This window comes from Takifugu rubripes, chromosome 12, assembly GCF_901000725.2.
Source record: "Takifugu rubripes chromosome 12, fTakRub1.2, whole genome shotgun sequence".
Lineage (NCBI taxonomy): Eukaryota > Metazoa > Chordata > Actinopteri > Tetraodontiformes > Tetraodontidae > Takifugu > Takifugu rubripes.
The window spans coordinates 6,107,794-6,127,071 of record NC_042296.1 but is presented as its reverse complement, the minus strand read 5'-3'; the positions used below and the strand labels follow the sequence as shown (position 1 = coordinate 6,127,071).

At 43.3% G+C, this 19,278-nt stretch overlaps 1 protein-coding gene and 1 long non-coding RNA gene across 7 annotated transcripts in view; one reads left to right on the top strand and one right to left on the bottom strand.

The window, feature by feature from the left end:
* The window catches only part of LOC115251678 (homeodomain-interacting protein kinase 1-like), a 61,682-nt gene that overhangs the window by 7,036 nt on the left and 35,368 nt on the right, over positions 1–19,278 (top strand). For 2 of the 6 annotated variants that reach the window (XM_029844756.1, XM_029844755.1), the window contains 7 exons: positions 16,079–16,181; positions 16,450–16,617; positions 16,688–16,869; positions 16,945–17,068; positions 17,307–17,387; positions 17,481–17,624; positions 17,743–18,778. The exons of 1 other annotated variant lie outside the window; for it this stretch is intronic. In XM_029844756.1, coding sequence (XP_029700616.1) covers positions 16,079–16,181; positions 16,450–16,617; positions 16,688–16,869; positions 16,945–17,068; positions 17,307–17,387; positions 17,481–17,624; positions 17,743–17,760 — 820 coding nt within the window. In that variant the 3' untranslated portion in view covers positions 17,761–18,778. 3 more of the 6 variants (XM_029844757.1, XR_003890200.1, XR_003890199.1) reach the window with 3 other exon arrangements.
* On the bottom strand, positions 14,271–15,725 carry LOC115251679 (uncharacterized). The gene is made up of 2 exons (XR_003890201.1): positions 15,520–15,725; positions 14,271–14,606 (listed from the first exon to the last, which is right to left on the bottom strand). It is a non-coding gene; the product is annotated as an uncharacterized lncRNA (long non-coding RNA).

The following is a 19,278-nucleotide window of genomic DNA, read 5'->3' as shown; positions in this document are numbered from 1 at the left end:
GTCTTTTAACTGAAGGAGCCTGAAAGGTCAGGACAGGCTTTAACTGTGGTGATGCATTCGCTGCACCTCAGCTAACACAAATTTCCTTCTAAAATGAAAATGGAACTCCCCAAACGAGGGATGCATGAGAAAAGAGCCGCAGAGCGGTCAATAGTGGCAAGGCATAACAAACTGAAGCGCCTCCATGTCTCCTCAAGCCTGGTGGAAAAGAGGAGAGGCCAAAGAAAGCATGCCTTAAGGAGATCCATCAGAGGATATAATAACAGCAAGTGTGCCCAACTCACAAATACACCTACATTCAATAAATTCAGTTTATCACAGCAAATGAGCATGAGGTATTTGATGTGCTGCGCTGCACTGAAAAATCAATGCAAACAAGCTAAAGGTGTTGGTGCTGCTCAAAGGTGTAAATCCACAGCCTCTTGGCTCAGGATATCTTATTCAGTTGGCTGAAACGTGATACGGTCACGAGTTCTGGACTCACTTATTTCAAGAGATTGAATGTGAAACTGGGAGCTGCTGGAGTTTGCCTCATTAACAGTGTGCACGTGCACAGATGGTGCGCTTGCCCATTGGCTACGGGCAGCGGAGAAGGGAGCCATTAGCACACAAATGCATCTGATTGCTTCAACATTGTCTCGGTTGGCTGCGGAGCTTTGAACGGACCAAATGCTGCTCCCTGGGCCTGCCGCTCCCGCCGGTGCTTGAGGTCAGGTGGATGCAGCCAGCAGGAACAGGAAGTGCTCTGACAGGCTGGGAGGCTGCTTTGGGCTTTGTTTGTTATTTCTTTGCTCATTTGATTGATCAGTTTTCTTGGTGTTTTGCCTCTGCTGCTGGTGCAGTTCAATAGTTGCCTGATCTAATCCCCACCTCGCTCCTTCACTACTGATGTGTGTGTACTTTTTCCTTATCCAACTCCACTTTCAGCAAGTCTATTCATTCCCCTCCGTCTCTTTTGCTTACTCTGACTTCCCTGTTCCCTCTCTCTCTCTTGCCCACTGTGCCATTTTTATCTGGTGTGTTTTTGATATTCCTGGTTTTGAAATCAGCCTCTTTCCTTTCAGCAGAATTTAATGGCATTCATAAGTCATTCACTCTAATTTTGTGAGAACAGATAAAGATGGCAGTCTGAATACGTATAAAAAAAAAATTACCCGCACATGTCATGCAGGGATTTGAAGTTTAACCGGTTGTTGAAAATTAGAGCAAAGTCTTCCATTGAACTCCAGAGCCGACCTAAATTCAGATGAGATGGGATGTCAGTGTGTTTCGATGCCGTGGCTCTCCACGCAGACCAGATAAGCCCGTTATTTTGTGCTTGGTATGGCATCCTGATGCACACACACGCACGCACACACGCACACACACACACACACACACACACACACACACACACACACACACACACACACACACGCACACACATGCATACGTGCACTTTATTGTGTGAGGATCTAAACAAGTTTTTCTTCCTCAAGTGGCCCAACATGGGATTTGGTTGGCCTTTGTTAAAAGTCATTAGATAATAATTATTAGTAGTAATTTGTTATTATTCCTCTTTACTTATGGCATGAGGATCCGGTGAATTACGTGCTTGTGTCTGCTCACAGGAAATTCATTTTCCTGCTGCTGCCCCTGTAGAAAATAACTCAAGTGGCAAACATATTTCATTGTCCTCAGAGCTGTAATTAACTTGCTCCAAGTCAAACCCTGACATAGTCCAGGCAGGACCAGCAATAACAAAAGCATTCTGCACCTTGTAAAATTAGGACATGGACCCTTCAATGTGGGGAGATGGAAGCAATCAGTAAATAGAAGCTAAGCTTGAGTGTGTATGTTTCTTGGCCGTGTTCCATTTTCTGCCTGTGTGGGATTGCTGGAGGTGCTATAATGTTTTTCTCATTAATTATGCATTATCTTACCCCTCTGCATCACATTTACTATTAATACCAATGATAATTTTTATGACCCAATCAGTGGTCTGCCGCTTGTGTCGTGCCTCTGCACTTCTCCGTAGTTTCATATGCTACAGGTGAGCACATCTGGGAGTTGGATGGGATTTTCTCAGGTCGTGAGTGAAGAGCTCAGTCAGCACCTTTTTGCATTTCGTTCTTTGAGTTATTATTATTTGCATGTTAAATAATGAAAATGAGATGGATGTTGGGACGGCAGCTGTTGCACAAACAGAAGGAACATGGGTAAAAACATCCAAGGCACCACCATTTTGTCTCGGTAAAGAAAGCCGAATCGGAACATCAATGTTAAAAAAATGCAATTACCGCTGCATCCTCAATTCCGCTTCCATCCTCGATCGATTCCATCACACTGGAAAACAAAGAATGGAAACGGTTCTGGAAACATGATCGAGCAAATCCAACAGATCCATAGTTTAATGAGGGGGAGGGCGGGGGGATCATCCAGTAAATAAAAGAACCAAAAAGAAGATTGTCAGCAGCTGTGACAACCTTTATGAATATGAACTCCTGAACAAGGTTCTCCTCCTGCAGCTGTCAGTGTAAATCCAGTCCACAAGTGTGACATTAAACACGCTGTTCCCTTCCTTTAATGATGCTATCTCCAATGTCTCAGTGATTAATATTAACCCCGTGAGGGGCAATTTGTTGCACAGCCAGCAAAAGAAATCAACACAGCAACACAAAGAGACAGAAATAACACAAATGTAACAGACACGTAACAGGCTCTAATGTTCCGGGGGTCGATCATCGTGACCCATTTATGAGGGCCCATAATTCCTGGCACAAACATGCTTTTGAGTCTATTCCTTTTAACCTTTGGTGCCATGTACTGTGACCAGCTGGCAGAAACCAGTACAGGCTGCTGCCAGCTGCCAGCAGTTGGCATAGTGAGCACATTCAGTGTCAATCTACAGCCACCGTGCCTTGAACACTTTCATTTATGAAAGATGACTATCGAATATTAGACTACATTCATCACTGAAATGGCTGGGATCAATGCTGCTCTCATGGCGAACTGGGTCGGGCATTGTCTGATAAATTGGTGAAATATGAAAGGCACAGGGTCTGCTTTGAGGGGAAATACGTCCAGTGATACTGAACCTAGATTGCATCACATGTGGATTTAAATGATAACCATCCTTTAATCTCACACACGCTCGCAATGCAAGATAGGTGCAGACCTTCACGGGAGACACCTTGTTAACAGGAGCAGCTCACCGCCTGATGAGAAATAAGTGTTAAAAGTGTGTAAAATGTCGTCCCTGGATCACATCTGGGCCACAAACCAGATTTAACTGAAATCCATCAAATCCTTCGGGAGTGATGTTGGTTACATTTAATCTTCTTTTCCAGGTTTCACTGAGTGCTAATGTAATTAATGTAATGGGTTTTTGCTTTTCTTTTCATTCTGTACTTTAGCGTGTGTGTGTGTGTGTGCGTGTGTGTCAGGGCTCAGAGAGGGCATAGATCTTTTGACAGGCTGAACATGATGGAGAGTCTTGGCACCAGGGTAAATTTTGGATCCTCGACCTGTCTGCCTGCTTTCTCTCATTCTCTGTCTCTATTTTTGTCCCTCTTTTACCTTCCATGCACTCCATTTCTCCATCACGCCACATCTCCTTCTGTCTCCTTCAGAGTCGGTTGCACCTCGGCAGGGAGTGAGTAAAGTGTTGATTGGTACCACGCTGGCAAATGGCGGGAGATTGGAGGTGGCCTGCTGATGCGAGCTCATGTTGAACCCACAAGGCCTTTCGGCCCAGGTCTAACTGGAACAAAAGAGATGAAGTGGTTGCAGGGAACTGGCAGACTGAGTTAAAAACAAAAGAAGCCATTGAGCGAGATAGAGACTCTCATTTCATCCTTATCGATGCTTTAGGGATGAAGCAATGCAGCAGAAGATAATTAATTTGCATTTCTTACTTAAAGGGCCTTTTATGTTCTGAAGGATTGTTGGAGGTAGATGCGACGGACATTCTGAGTTCTAAAACTAAAAGCAGCTTCTCAACAATGAGAAGACAACCTGAAAGAATGAAATACCTCTTCTCAGAGCCAGTGTCGGATCCCAAATGGCTTTTTTCAGGCCCGCGTGTCCATGGTTTGTTATAGACTGCTTTAGAAGTGAATAATAACACTAAGACAGTTCCTAAAATAATCGTCTCCTGCCATTTGTTCCAGTCTCACCTGACTTTCTGCATAATTAGAAACCAAACAGATGTGTGCAGATTTGTCTTCTAAATTTTGCATAAAACACCTCCCTTCAATGCCATTAATAGAGCATAGGACCTTTTGATTCTTTCCTATTCCCACAATCTTGTCTAAATGCTCTGTGGCAGATAAGAGAAACATTATTTTTTCTGAGCAAAGGGGGAAAAATCAATAAGAATGACAGAGGAGGCTGATAAGCATACGATAAATGTTTTCCATCGGCACACATAAATAACAGCAGCAAAATTGCGCTGCAGAGAAACAAGTTGTCGATAACACAGCAGATTGCAGCTGTAGCCTGTAAAATGAATCTTGGTACACAAACACTAAACAGTAGTCTTTATTATTTTAAAATGATAAATAAGATTCAGAAATACGATTCAGAGATAAATTATGGAGGAGAGAGGAGAGTTGACCCTTAGTGCATGATTAGAGAGTAAAATAGGGGATTAGGAAGGCTGGTGGGTGTGGGGTAAAAGTGTTTCCTTGGCCCCCCTACGGTGCTGTAATTAGAGGGAAAAACCATGGACGGGTAGAGAGTCCCACAGGTTTCAACTACAACATTAACTCCTGTGGATGATGGTCATCTTGTTGCAACACAACCTGGCAGCAACAGGTATTTTAAATTTCCTTCGACACGAACCACCCACTTACTGCTGCAGCCCAATAAACTTCGAGGGATTGGGATTGAGAAGCAGAGCCCCTGGGTTATGATTGACTTGGCTGGTCGCTGACATTTTATTCCATTTTTAGCACCTTAATTAAGACTTTGCTGCTTTAAAAAAAAAAAAAAAACATTAATCAACAACGATGATGGAAAGTTATTCTAAAAATACTCAATTCTTTCCCAGCCATTTGAAGTAACTGGATGTATTTACAGAGCACAATCCCAACCTAGCGCTATAATGTGCCCTCCAAGGCCTCAGATACTATAGGAAGCTTTGACCTGGCCTCCAAACCACCTACATCCCAACCTATGAAATGTTTGTGGGTACTAAAAATCCACAGATGGAGGAAACCCCAACAGATACACTGCAAAGGTGGCAGTGGCATATAGGCTGCTACAGTATATCGCTGTTTCAATGACAGAAGTGGACAATATATTTCTGATATGTCATCTGTTGATGAAATCGTACACAGAGGAGCTCCTTGCTCCTTCCTATGGGATGACATCCATTAAAGGCATGTAATCACAGCTGCTGAAAGTCTTCCAACTTCCTGAATGTTTAGACAAACTCCTGAGCACTTGGCTGATACAACCAAAAGTGGTGACGCAACACAAATTAGGGATCTGAAACAAGCAGGTGTGAAACAGCCTCAGATGATGACAGGCGGTAAAAAAGCGCCCAGCGCTGGCGACTACGTGCCATAGTAAACAACCAGAGCACAGAGCCAGAGGCAGAAACATGAGCTCTTTCCAAATGTCAACCCCCCTAACATGGATAAATGACTTTTTTGCCCCTCAAACTTGTGACAGTGCATGTTGGGATAGAGATTTGGATGTTTTCTATACAAAACATTCCATTCTGAAAAAAAACAAGGATGGGAAGAACGGAATCCCTTAATGGCAACAAGTGACTTTGTGAAAAGTCTTGCCGGTTCTTATTGTGGCATGAAGATCGGGTGCTTAATGATCAGGTTACAGCGCTCGTCGGCAGTGTCAGCCTTGGACCAGATTAGCTGGCCTTCAAAAGGAGGGATTACCATCAGGCTGAAAGCTAAAAGTAACCTAGTCCTGATGGCCTAGTTTGCAGCCAAATGAAAAATTACAGCTGTTCTGTACTGGTCCGTGCATGAGCGTGGCGGGACATGAATGAAGGCTCCCAGAAACAGACTGAGTCCTTCCTTGATTATACAGCCAACACACAAGTGTGCACCAATTGGATGTTTGCACGACTTGCCATTTTCATATCCTTCCACCTCGAGGAAGACAGTAACAGCAACACACACACACCCACACCCACACCCACACACACACACAACATCTCCAAAAAATGACACGTGAATTTGTTCTTCCTGGCAAAAGGAACAAGTCTGGAAGGCACAATGATGGACATTTGTGGTGGCTGAAAATGTGGTCACAGGAGACAGAGAGGTAACCCAAGCTGTCCCTGTTCGTCCCATCTATCCCTTCTGTCAGACAGACTATGTGACCTTGGCTTTGTGCGACGATTTTCCACAAAAAAGCGAAGCTTTTTTTCCTGGCCAGCCTTGCTTTTTTGCAGAAAGTGTCAACAACTTACCATAAAATTGTTTCCCATACAAAGTCAGTGCGGCACATGTGGAATATGGAGAAAGCTGAAGGTTTTGGTGGTTGAGCTTTTCCTTTCAAAGAATGCATTATGTATCTTGAGCTGAGTGAAATGACTGAAAACTCGAGGGACAACTGCATGGTTGCTAATTTCAACATGTTCTATTTGATCATTCTATCAGTGGCTTTATATTGCATGGCTTTATATTGCATTGGTGTGGGTCTGCAGCTGGAAACTTCATATCTTAATCCAGGCAGCCTGCTTCATCCACCATCAGTGGCGCCTCACACAGAGACATGTTCTATCCACAGCAATAACTGCAGGTACCGTTGTTCCATACGCAACTGCGACGTAGTGAAAACTTTTGTAAAAAATCTGAATGCCATTCATGAATTTGTGTCCCTGTGCGTGTCCGTGTCAGGAAGGGAACGGCAGACACGAGTAAATATTGATGCACATTCTGTTCCCTCCCTGCTTCGGTCCATCTGGATCCACATTAGCCTCCGGAGAACAAACAACCTAGAAGAAAGCTCATCACTCGCCTCGCTCCCTCCCGGACCTACTGAATGTCTATTCATCGTTTCACTCTCCCAGCAACTTGTTTTATTCTCCACTCCCATTTTGTTGTTATTTCTGTACAGTCCGAGGCACTCTGGATGAATTTCATGTAAGTTCTCAGATGAATTATTAACAAAGCCATAAAGCGGAATAGCGGGGATTCTATTGTTGTTGGGTACACCCATCGGCCCCCAGCAGTGGAAACATTAAGGTGGTAACTTTGCAAATGCTTTATCTTAAGCATACAAACAGAGCCGACCCCTGAAGGGGCTTTGGCTAATTATTGAGATTCATTAAGCAGCATACGTTTTATTCTGCAGCCCTCTGATTTGTTGATTTCATTTCTGTCTCAGTCGGCAGCCTCGGTCCTTATGTAGGGCACAGAAGCAGAGCTACAGCGTTGAAAACAAGTCCTATTCTGTGTCATCATCTGTTGCAAAATAAATATCTAAATACCCACGTCCAAAGCCTCAGTAGGATCATCGGTGTTTGTGCAAGCCATCCGTGAAAGTGAATAGTAAATGCAGCGGCTCTGGGTTTTGCTCCCTCATTGCCTAGCCTCTTTTCCTCAGTAAGTTTCCTTCTGTAGCTCCTTTTTTCCCTCACCATCCTCCGTCTTTTTTATTAAACAGAATCAATTTTTCTTGTCAGAGCCCTCTCCCGCTCCATCACTTTTTAATAACCATCCTCTCTTTAATGAGTTCTGTTATGTACACAGGGGGCAGCGACGAGGGGCCAATTTGTGCTTTCACATCAGATCGGATCAGAGAAAGTTGGGAAAATAAAAGAACGGGGAAAATAAAAATAAAAAATAAACCCGCCTGTGCTCACATGACTTCCTGCTCGTCTCCTCTTTTCCACGGCGCTCACAGGAGGGAATGCCTCATATCATCTGAGCAGCCTGGGGAGTAACAGTGCTCCCCGGGCCGCCATTTTGGAGGCATCTTCTGAAACGGAAAGTCGCAGAAGAGTTCCTCAGAGGGCAATGGGTGGAAAGATAAAGAGGAATGCTGATGAAACCACAGGAGATTAGTTAAGTTTACATTTCTGGAGTGGGCTAATGAAGTCCTCCCCTCAATCACTGATGGGTTCTGGAGTTGGAGATGGTACAGTGGGGTGAGGGGTTTGAAAGAGGGATGCAAACTTCATATGTAGACAGTTCATCTTCTCAACATAATCCGTCCAAGATGGATCTGGGTTCGTTAACAGAGAATCATTTGCACCTTGTAGGTCCCTGCCCTCTGTCCATATTTTAAGGAAAAGGAAGGCCATTACCTGACAAAATGACTATTAACATTATGAGTTTCCTCTGGTTGGCTGCTGCTCTCGCCTGAAGCCGTAAAGAGGACAGATAATCCAGCCCAGGGCTGGAGATATCAACGATGTTCACTCCTCGCTGATTTAAAGACTGCGTTATCTCTGGATTTAGTGATTTTGCTATTTTATGGGATTTTATATTGGACAGGATTTATATTGCAACTAAGGACGAGATGGGCTGTTTTTAATTTTTCTGCTCTATCAGGGTCAGGGTCGACCTCAGATCCGCCTCGACTTGTCAAGGACACTTGAGCAAGGCTGATGTTCACTGTCACGTGGGGCTTGAACTCGTGCAGTCTGATTAAAGGACAGCCAACGCACCACTTCAGTTCCGCTGGTTTTGAGCTTTCTTCTGGGAATTGTCTCAGCACTTCATTTGTGCAACCTTGGACAGGACAAAGAAAAGTATTTTTGAATGGTTTGTGTAAAAATTGTGTAAAGAAAATGTAATTTTACTGTATTTTGCAATTAAAAACTAACTAACTAAATAAATCAAAAGGGTATTAATCCATTTTAATGATTCTTTGTTGAGACTTTTTTATTTTTCATGCTTTGATCTGACAAATATTCCTGTGTTGATCCCCGGGGACATGTTTTCCACCTCTAGCCTCTCGGAGATTTCAAGTTGAGGGTATACACGAGTATCCCTGAAGCAGGTAGCTATTCGTTTTGCTCAAGGACAGACATGTGGGCTGAAAACATTTTCTCGCTTCAGGGCGTTCTCAGGACTCATTACACTGCAGCTAGCTATAGGAGACACAGAAACCGAACCAATTCGGAGCCCCTTAAAAGATGTTTCTGGCTTAGCCTTATAATTAGAAGACAATTGGCAGACTGTCAGGAAGATGTGAGTGTTGGTGGATTTGCTGGGGGAAACAAAAAAAGGGTGTTTTTTTTTCTATTTACTGTTGTTATTTTATCACAGTTGATAGAGAAAATTGATTAAATGTCTGGAAATCAATGTGTGAAAACAATTACTGAAAAAAATGAATCTCCTATAGCATGATTTTTGTATCCAAAACTTCAACATCATTACAAAATTCCCGCCACTTCACTGTACCACATAGAGTGATCGTGCACTGTGGAGGCTGAAGGTCATGCCAGCATTCCCAATGATGGTCCTGATACTTGCAGATCATTTGAGAGGGACCAGCAAATAGCAACATCTGCATGGCCCTGCAGGCACGAACATTAATGCGACTCTGCATTTAAATATCACCAATGAGAGATTTCCACCCTGTGGACTGCTGAGACATGAACAGGCCTCACGCGACGGGTCAGACAACTCAACCTAAATCAAAACTTTCTGTATTCATCAGCATACATCAGTGTCAGAATTTGCATTAGCTCTCCGGTAAAAAAATAAAATAAAAATAAAAATGTGCTGTGGGCTAATGAATGACATAAACTAGAATTAAACTTTTAATAACGGTGAACACAGAAAAGAAAACATCCCAAAGGGTTATTTAAATAATGGCGCTTAATGCTTGGTCACTTTCTTTCATTTTCTGCTCCCTTCTTACCCGGTCACATTCTCAGCAGCAGTGAAACAGCATAAAGACGTATATGAGTATATATTTAAAGAAGAGGAAAACTCTCAAAGGGGCTGAGCCGGAGCTAAGCTGTGCAGTGAGGCACACGGGGCCTTGACACGTGTAACAGCCTGGTCTGAAACCGACTGGAGCGGCAGAAATTTAGAAGGAATGGGAAAGCAACAGTCCTAATGACATCATCAGTTGTTGCTCTGCTGCTGGCGCGTCTGACTGGTTTCAACTCCGCGGGGGTCTCCGAGAAAAAAGGGGCACATCTCTTGATTTATAATTGCAGATTTGGGGATTTTATTGTCGTTCCTGGGCCTGGCTGCCTTCCACAGATGGGATCAGGTGATTTCGCCGAGTATTTCTGCATGTTTGGCTGTGTGATTGGAAGACAAAGCCGGTCTGTTGAGTTGGAGTGGTGCGTGTTTGGAGACCAGACCACACAGAATGATGGCGGTGTGAAAACCCAACTCCAATATGTGACCCAGAAGATGTAAATAGATTCAACACCCCCACAATGGCCATGCTCACAATGATAAAACAATTAATATTAATACAATTAATAGGAGAAAACAATGCTCTAATCAGTCTGGACAACCACTGGACCTTTAAAAATATATAGATGGGTGTCTGTATACATGCCTGATTTTATTTAATTACATCATCAGTGACACTGGGATTCACTGCAGCTAAACCATAACATCAAGAGTCCCATTTTTATTTCAAAATGGCCAAGACTATGTAAAAAGACAGACTGACATGCAATTTTGTAATTGCACAAACTGGACAGATATTATCTGAACAACCACGACTCCTCATTTTATGTAGCAAGATTCATTCATGCTGTGCTTTGATTCAACCAAAGAGAGTTTTCAACGCCTCTCTTCAGTCTGTAGTGTTCTCGGTTATAATTATTTCATTTTTACCCCCTGGGGATGCCAGCAGACCCGTCTGTCTGGAAAAATAACCAGCGCCGGTGAAATGCAGGCCCAGTTGCAACTTTGCCAGACACCCATCCTCCTTCTTCTGCATTTAGCATTGGAGTCACGTCTCCATCCATTGACAGGAAAGACGTCTTTAGTGTGAAGTGGATTAAAAAGCCTCCAAACCGTTCCTGATAGGAGGTGTCTGGCAGCTGATGCTGCGGGCTGATGTGTCACAGTGCTGCAGGCTGGATATAGGATGTAGAGGGAGATATAAGTGGAAACTTCTGATTGGCTTTGACTGCAGGTGCAGGTGCAGATGTGTGTGTATGTGTCTGTGTGTGTGTGCAGTAAAGGGCATTCTGAAGTGAAGTGAAAGGATAGCCGTTGTTACTGGAGGATCGGAGTGATGCAATCCACTGAAAGGAGGCAGCCCTGCGCACAAACAAACCATCAGATCCACAACTGGGGGAGTTGCTCAGGCCCCCACCCGCCCAGGCAACCACAGACACACAACCACAGACGCAAGCGGTGTCCAGCCATGTCCGTGATGCCATTTGCTAAATAGTACACAAACATTAAATTTAAAAGAAAAGAAATAATCCAGCCAATCCTTAATTGCCAAATCTCCAGCTGGTCAGTTTGAACATCACATTATAGCTTCCTTCGTTAGCACCCGGAGAAGCATGTGTGTGAAGCGGCGGTTACGTTGGTTCTCTAATGGCTGATGAGTGACCCAGTCGGAAAAGGTCAGCAACACTACAGGGCTGATGTGGCGAAACGTCTTCCACTCACCAACTAATTAAATGTCAGTGAGTCAGATTGGAAGGAGAGAGAGAGAGAGAGAGAGAGAGAGAGAGAGAGAGAGAGAGAGAGAGAGGAGCTCGGGTGCAGGAGGAGAGGGGGGGCAGACAGGTAGACAGGGAACTGGGCCTCGTTAGAAATGTCATGTGTTGCATAAGGCTCGATTCCTTGAGAGCTGAGAGTCAGGCCTGTCGATATTTGAGGAGTTGCGAGAGGTGAACTGGAGGAGTTTATTCAATGCTGTTTCTTCTTCTTCCTTTTCAAGATGTGAGAATTTCAAATGTTAATCAAAGGCTGTGACAGCGACAGGGCAGACCAACTAATTTTAAAATGGAGGCACCCATTTGAAAAAAATAAAAAATAAAAATAAAGCGTGTTCCTAAAATGGACTCATTAATTTATTTATCGGTTCACTCTGAAATGGGCCATAGTTAATATTTTAAATGCCCTTACACTGGGCCCATTTATATGACTACAAAAATGAGATCATTATCTGATCTCTTGACTGATGAGATCGTTCAGTTGATCATTTAGACAGCATACACGAGAGCAGTTATCTGATTACAAGAAATCAGATAAAGAGACCCAGATTTCACCCCAGCACTCTGATGTCTTTATGTGTGTATACTCTTTTCTGATTAATTTCCTTGGTTTACATGTGCGCATGTGTAAAATCTGACACGCAGAAGCAGCAGCGGGTAGCCCATTTTGTAGCCTAGGCTACGACTGTAGCCGTCGGCACGTTCAACAAGACTTGACATCACTATGTGCCTACGTACTCCTAAAGAAATCTGATTAATGGTTTGAAGCATATCCCACATCAATTTTGTTAATTTGCTTTAAGAACTTTGGTTAAACAGTGTCCATTTTTCAAACACACATTGACACACACATTTAGAAAATGACACCGCCTTGTCATCAAACAGCTTCTTTCACAGCAGATCAGCGTCTGTCGTGTGTGTGTGTTTGTGGGTCAACATGACTTGATTTCGCCGTCCACCTTGTACCGCGGCCGCTCGTAAAAAGAACCATGAAATTCGTTTTACAGGCACCTTTCTCCACAGGTCGCCATTATACAGACTTCAATTAAAACACCGGACACATCGAGCTGCAATCAAGGTCAAAAGTGACCAGAGGGGAAAAAACGAGACTCTCTGACCTCGTCTGAATGAGCTGAGCTGGTAGTTGCTTTCAAAACCAGTGGGAGAAACACATTCAAAGGATCAGAACAATGAAGCAGGGCTTGCAGTTATCAAGGTAACCGGGGACTTTCAGATTCAGATGTTTAAGGAAGGCGCAGCACAACGTTTAATGTGACCTCATACAGGACAATCTGGAGATGGATTTGGGGTGAATTTTGTGAAGAGAGCGCTATTTTTTTTGTCTAAATCTTTACAATTGTAATGCATACTTAACACGTAACAGTTAACGATGGTGCTGAGCTACATTTGGCACAACGCTAATTGACTTTGTGCTGAAATTCATCATTTATTATTAGTTCTGGCAACATCTACAGACAATTAAGCAAAACCGCCACTGAGTGAATTATCTGATGTGATTATCAGTGCAATTAATACCAGATTGTCACAACAGGACATCAGCATAATAATCCAGCAACACTGCCAGAAGGGGAACTGGAAACCACTATGATCTTGCAGTGTGAGGGCTTTCCTGCCGTTAAACATCTTGGCGTATTTCAGTGTGTCTCAGTGGGTTTGGGAACATTATTCAAGGATTCCAGGACCTGTTGCTGCAATCTGAACCGGTGGCAGAGCAGCGTGAGTGTCATGAGTGTGCACCGCGAGAGCGGGGTCCTTGCCTCTTTCCAGAGAGACGGCCCTGGAAACGTCTCCTCTTCCCCTAAAAAGCTGCTGAATAATTCACTCTGCCCCAGTTCCTGCCCATTAGGTTGACACACTGGCAAAACTCTCTTGCTCAGAGTAGTTGACAGATAAAACACACACACACACACACACACACACACACACACACACACACACACACACACACACACACACTCAGAGTCTTCAGCCCTTTAAAATAAATTTCTGCAGCCGATTCCGTAACAGTGAGCTGTCCTTGTTGTTAAAAGTCGTGTTTAAAGGGTCGATCAACTAGTGCCAGCTTCCGAATTCCAGTTGTTACCAACAATATTTTTTGCCTCAAATGCTGACGGTGATTCCAGAAAAAAACTAATTATTCTCCTGGAGCTTTAGTCATCTGCAAGTGATGGACGTCCGCGCAGCATCCGAGCTGTTCCCACAACTGAACTGATCAAATATTGAGCCCTGCTTAAAATTTAAGTCCAACCTTTTTCTGGTGATGCAAGCGGCGACGTTCCAACCCAATAATTCATGTGCGGATATGAATGTTTCAGGTGTGGCGGAGGAAATTAAACTGAATTAATGATGGTCAAACTGCAGGTACTATTTCAGGCACAGCAGCGACAGATAGAGCAGCCTGAAGAGCATATCTGACAAGCACAGAGGAGTCTGGCTCATTGCAAACGGCCCAGAAAGTGAGCTCCTTCTCTCCATGTCTGTACTTTACGTTGTGCTTCTAACTGGTTTCCCAATGCTCTTGGGTTGGTTTTGATGTGTCAAGTCAGTGTTGGTGTCCAATAACGAGCTAAAAGTGGGGAATGTTTCAACCAAACTCTTGTCTCGGTTTAATCATTTTTTAAACAAATCAATACTATTAGTTGGTCACACCTTATTTATTAAGTGATCAACACTGAGTGGGTCTCTATGGAGACACATCAGGGTGCATGAAGCCAAAAGTCTGTTCTTACTCTATGCCTTTGCATAGTTTTGTAACTTTGAATCCCCCAATGAGCTGTCTTCATTATATTCCTCTTTCCTGAGATCTCTCCATCTCTGGCATTAATGATGCCCCAGAATATCCTCCCCCCTGAATTCAACTTCTCTTCTTGTCATCTTTTTCAGCCAGCCATCCATCCCCTCCCCTCCTCCTTGGGTGTGGGGGCTCATGCAGGATGAGTGGAGACTTTGGGGCTGCTGAAGTCTCGTCCACCTAGGTTAGAGCCGATGCGGCGTTGGAATTAATGAACGTTACCGAGTGTAGGAATATGCAGCTACACATCAGGTGTTAAGGAAAGGTCTCCATTAGCATGATTGATCCTCTGATTAACACCACTGGCCAAACCAACACAGACAAACCTCCAGAGAATAGGTACTAAATGCTTCTAATTACAGTAGGATTTACTTTCTACCTTCTATGAGCTCAGAGGGCTAACATTCTTAGCTATGGTAAAATCTTGCCACAATCAACAGGGTGTCTTAAACTGAGGACTGGAAATGGCAAACTGGAACTGAGGAGGAGAGTGAACGGAGAGATTTATGACATTTATTTAGATGTTGTGCGCATTTACGTACTAGCTACATGACACTGAGTATCATGCCAAATTAGTGTCATGGTGAAACATGTTTCAACTGTTCATCATCACGTGAACAAGCATTTACACTTGTTATTCTAACCTGCCTTTACTAGAACAACAGTTTCTAAAGTCTGCTGTTTTCTATAACTAGAGAAAAAGCACTGGAAACAGTAGGTTGCTTTGCTGTCTGTTCAAAGCTCGTGGCCAACATTAAAATCTATTCATTTTGAGTTATCAAAGGACGTTGACCCTTTGATTACAGTGAACCTACTCCCACTCTATTAATACGGCTCTGAAGTTTGGGTCTGTATTTTATGTATTATTGACTGATTTTAATCCTGATCAAATCCATATTTAAATGAATGCTAATAATGCCACATGTGCTTACTGACCCAACTTTCACACTCAGACTGTAACTTGTGCATTTAATTTCCATCTAATTATTTGGTTAAAAAGTTTAGATTTAGAATTTTGAAATTATTTTTATATAAAAAATTATTTTTTTATTTATTATTAATCCTACTGTGTGCTGCCATTCTCTACCCCTACCTCTGAAGATAGAAAAGACCAAGAAGATGTCTTATAAAAGAACTGCAGAAGAGAACTCCTTGGTTCCTAGAAGCTTCCTTGTGTCAAATTCTGTAACGTTCCGGGTGCAGTCCATTTTGGGAGAGGGGGCATTTGCTAAAGTTTACAAATGCGTAAAAGTCGGGGACACTTAACCCTTTGCTATTGTTGTGGCTTTTTACTCTATGTCTAATTGCTTTAATAAACTTACACTTGTCTTAAGTCCGAATGCCTATGCCAGTGCCAATGAGTTGATGTAGAGTTGCCGCAACAAAGTCGAATGATGAGTCAGGGTCAGCTGGTTCACGGTTCCAATGATGGTTTATTGAAGATTCACAATTCACCATGCATGAGAGGTAGCCCGGGCTAAGTCTGAAAACTAGCGAGAAATCTCCAGCTTTATACAATTTGGGGCTTGGGTTTACTCCTCCTCGGGCCCCTCCTTCTCATCATGCAATTTTTCCCGTTTTCCACCGTTAAGTATTTTTTATCATTCTTATCAGAGGCTAACTGCGCCTTTCCATATTTTTTTTTAAAACAGGCAATCTCTTGCATACGTGGACAACCTCTTGCCCTTGTACCACGCCTCTGAAACCCCCTGTGTCATCAACATTTTTAGGCCTTCAACCTTATTTTTCTGCCACGTAAGCATAATGGCAAACATTACAATCACACAACAACAGAAAAACATTGATTACACATTGATTAGGCACTTTAGTCTAGCTAATCATTGATCACGGACACTAATCATCAGATGTCCCTTGACCCTGCCTGAACATGCCTAAACAGGCCTTTAGAAACCTTTACCTTTTACTACACTATCAAAGTGTTAAAAAAAAACACGTCGTTGCCATGAAGCCACAAAGGCAGCGGTAAGGCCCAACTACTTTTTCCAAATGTGTGTTTCCTCAGCATCTTGATCATGACAAATGCAACATCATTCGGATCCACGGAGCTTTTGCTACCCAAGGAATCTATTGCATGGTCTTTGAGCATCTGGACAGAAGTCTTGCTGATTTACTTGAGGCGCAACCGTTTAACCGTCTTCATCCAAATCATATTCGACTGATTGTCTGGCAGGTAATTACGACCATACTCCGTCTACTAACAATCAATGTGATTAAAACCTATTAGTTTAATTGCTTTCCAGCTCGCTATAGCGCTGGATGCTTTGAATAGCTTTGGCCTAACACACACTGACATCAACATTGACAACATCATGCTGGTCAACCAAAAAAAGTACCCTTTCAAGGTCAAGCTGATTGACCTTGGCCTGGCTTCAGAAATGTCAAGCTTGAGGAAAAACCAGCTGGTACAGCCCCTGATTTACAGGTAATCAGTTTGAAACCCCGCACAATCTAAAGATGGAATTAAAAGTAAAGGTGACATCCTGGTGTTTTTGTGCAGGGCTCCAGAGGTCATGTTGGGTCTTCCACTGACAGCAGCCGTAGACATCTGGTCTCTGGGTTGTTTGGCTGCAACACTTTACCTCGGTCGTCAGCAATACGGCGGATTCACCGAGTATGAAATGGTATCACTTCAGTTATCATCGACATGAGTGCCTTTTACACGGTCAGTCAGTGTAACTTTAGTTACAACTTACAGATGAGGTCCATTGTGGAGACACAGGGCCAGTCTCCAGATGAAATGCTTGATGCAGGATTGATGCAGGGTTCCTGGACACTAAACGCATCACTGCTTCTTTATCTTCCTAATTCAAAATTAATCCAACGCAACGAACCACAACTCTATTTCTGCTTCCTGTTTAGACTGAAGGCTACAAACAGACATCACCTCAGCCAGACAAACCCCTGAAGATGGAGTTATATTCTCTAGATGACATCTTGATAGTGTGTATTTTTATTTACATAAAGCACAAACAAATATTTGTGAACTGTCTGCAGTTTTGTTATTGTTGAACAGTTTTACTGTTATTTTTTCAGGTCTTCCCAGTAAACGATGAAGAAAAACTAGATTTAGTCCTTTTTGTGGACTTGCTGATAAAAATGCTTCATCTTGAACCTGGAAAACGCATCACGCCGCAGCAAATCCTGAAGATTAGATTTTTGACCAGTTTCCTCACCCCAGTAAAGAACCACTGATCAATTACAATTACAGTTATTGCTGTGTGTGTCTGAGCCACAGGCAGCAGAGAGGACCTCAAACATCCTTTCCTCATGAACTCACTTATTTGTTCTCCTGCAGTCCCTGGACCTCTGGTGAAGTCAAAACCACAAGGAATTTGTTGTCTTGAAAGCATGGAAACTGCTGAGAAGACCACCCCCACCCCCCACCCTTCTCCATCAATGGAGCAGAGGTCCAGGCAAAACCACCGAAGCCCAGAATAATACATCAAGATGCGGTTATGTCCTTTTCGTGTTTCCAAACGGGCCAGAACTTTAGTTCCTGGTAGCACCACTGAGGACTGTTGGAGACAGCAAAGACGTGAGATCAAGTCCCCTGAGCAGCTCAGCCCATCATGCCTTAGACAGAGAGGGCTCATGGTGATGATGATGATGAAACTGAGGACGAGACACCAGAGCAAGACAAGAAGAGACCAAGGGGAAACAAAGAGGACCTTCAGTGTGCTGCTCTGACTTATGCAGCCCTTTTTTATTCCCACATGGTGATTGCAATACTACATTTTATAAAGTAGTTGAAACAGCAGTTTGTGTTTGACGTGTTGACGTCCTCATTGTACCATATCCCAACGTGAAGGACTATTCCCTCAGCGGTGCTGCTGGAAGAGAGGCATCAACTATCGGGCCTTTCATTAGACCTCCGCTACAGTGGACCTGATGCTAATTGCCATTCAACTGATAGTTGCTTCAAAGTCCATTTTTTTTACGTTAATTTGTGAATCCCTTTGAACTGCACTTCAAAGGGAATGGAAACGTGTTTGAGGTGTCTGAGCGATTCCAATTTAATTTCTTGTAATTTTAATGAAGTTTGTTATATACTGTCTTGAATTTATATTACACAATAAAAGGAAGACAGCAGCATAATTCAGCTGAAGGCTGGATTTCCCCCCAATTTTTGACAGTAGTTCCATAAATTGCTTAAGCTAAATACCGTGTTTCATCATGTCAGAGGCTGCAGAAGATGCAGACGACTCCTGACTGCAAAACAAGTCACCATTTGGATGTGTGATTGAACTTTGTGTGAACAAGTGTCTGGTTTTAAAGTTGGAGATTGTATAACGCACGGCCCTGTGGAATCAGTGCCCTGATGACTTCATGATATGAGAACTTGAATCATGTGTATGTTTATTTGTTCTTATGAGGAAGTTGTACTGTATAAACATCATTGTGGAGAAGCTTGACCTCAGCTCACTGGTGAACACATACCCCCACCCCCCCCTCGTCCTAAAAGAGGTTTCACGTATAGCAAGAGCAGCAGGGCCGTTTGGTATTCATGCATTCACTCAGAACACCGTCAAAGCAGCAAAACCTCAGCCAACGGGGAATTTTTTTTTATTTTTTTTCAGGGAAACAGGTCTCGTCCCATTTCATCCTTTATAAATCAAAGCACACCTCTGGACTTGGATTGAGAACAATGGCTCTGGAATGGGACGGCGTCCATTTCGCGCACATGTCGGACACGCTGCGGCAAGACGGTGTCAAACGGGACTGCCGGGCGTCAACCTCTGCGCTCATTATTGCCGGTAAGGTGCCGGCGGGCTAGGGTTGGGCGGTGGCAGCATGGTTAACAAGATAGAAGCGCAGAGAGCGCCACAGATGT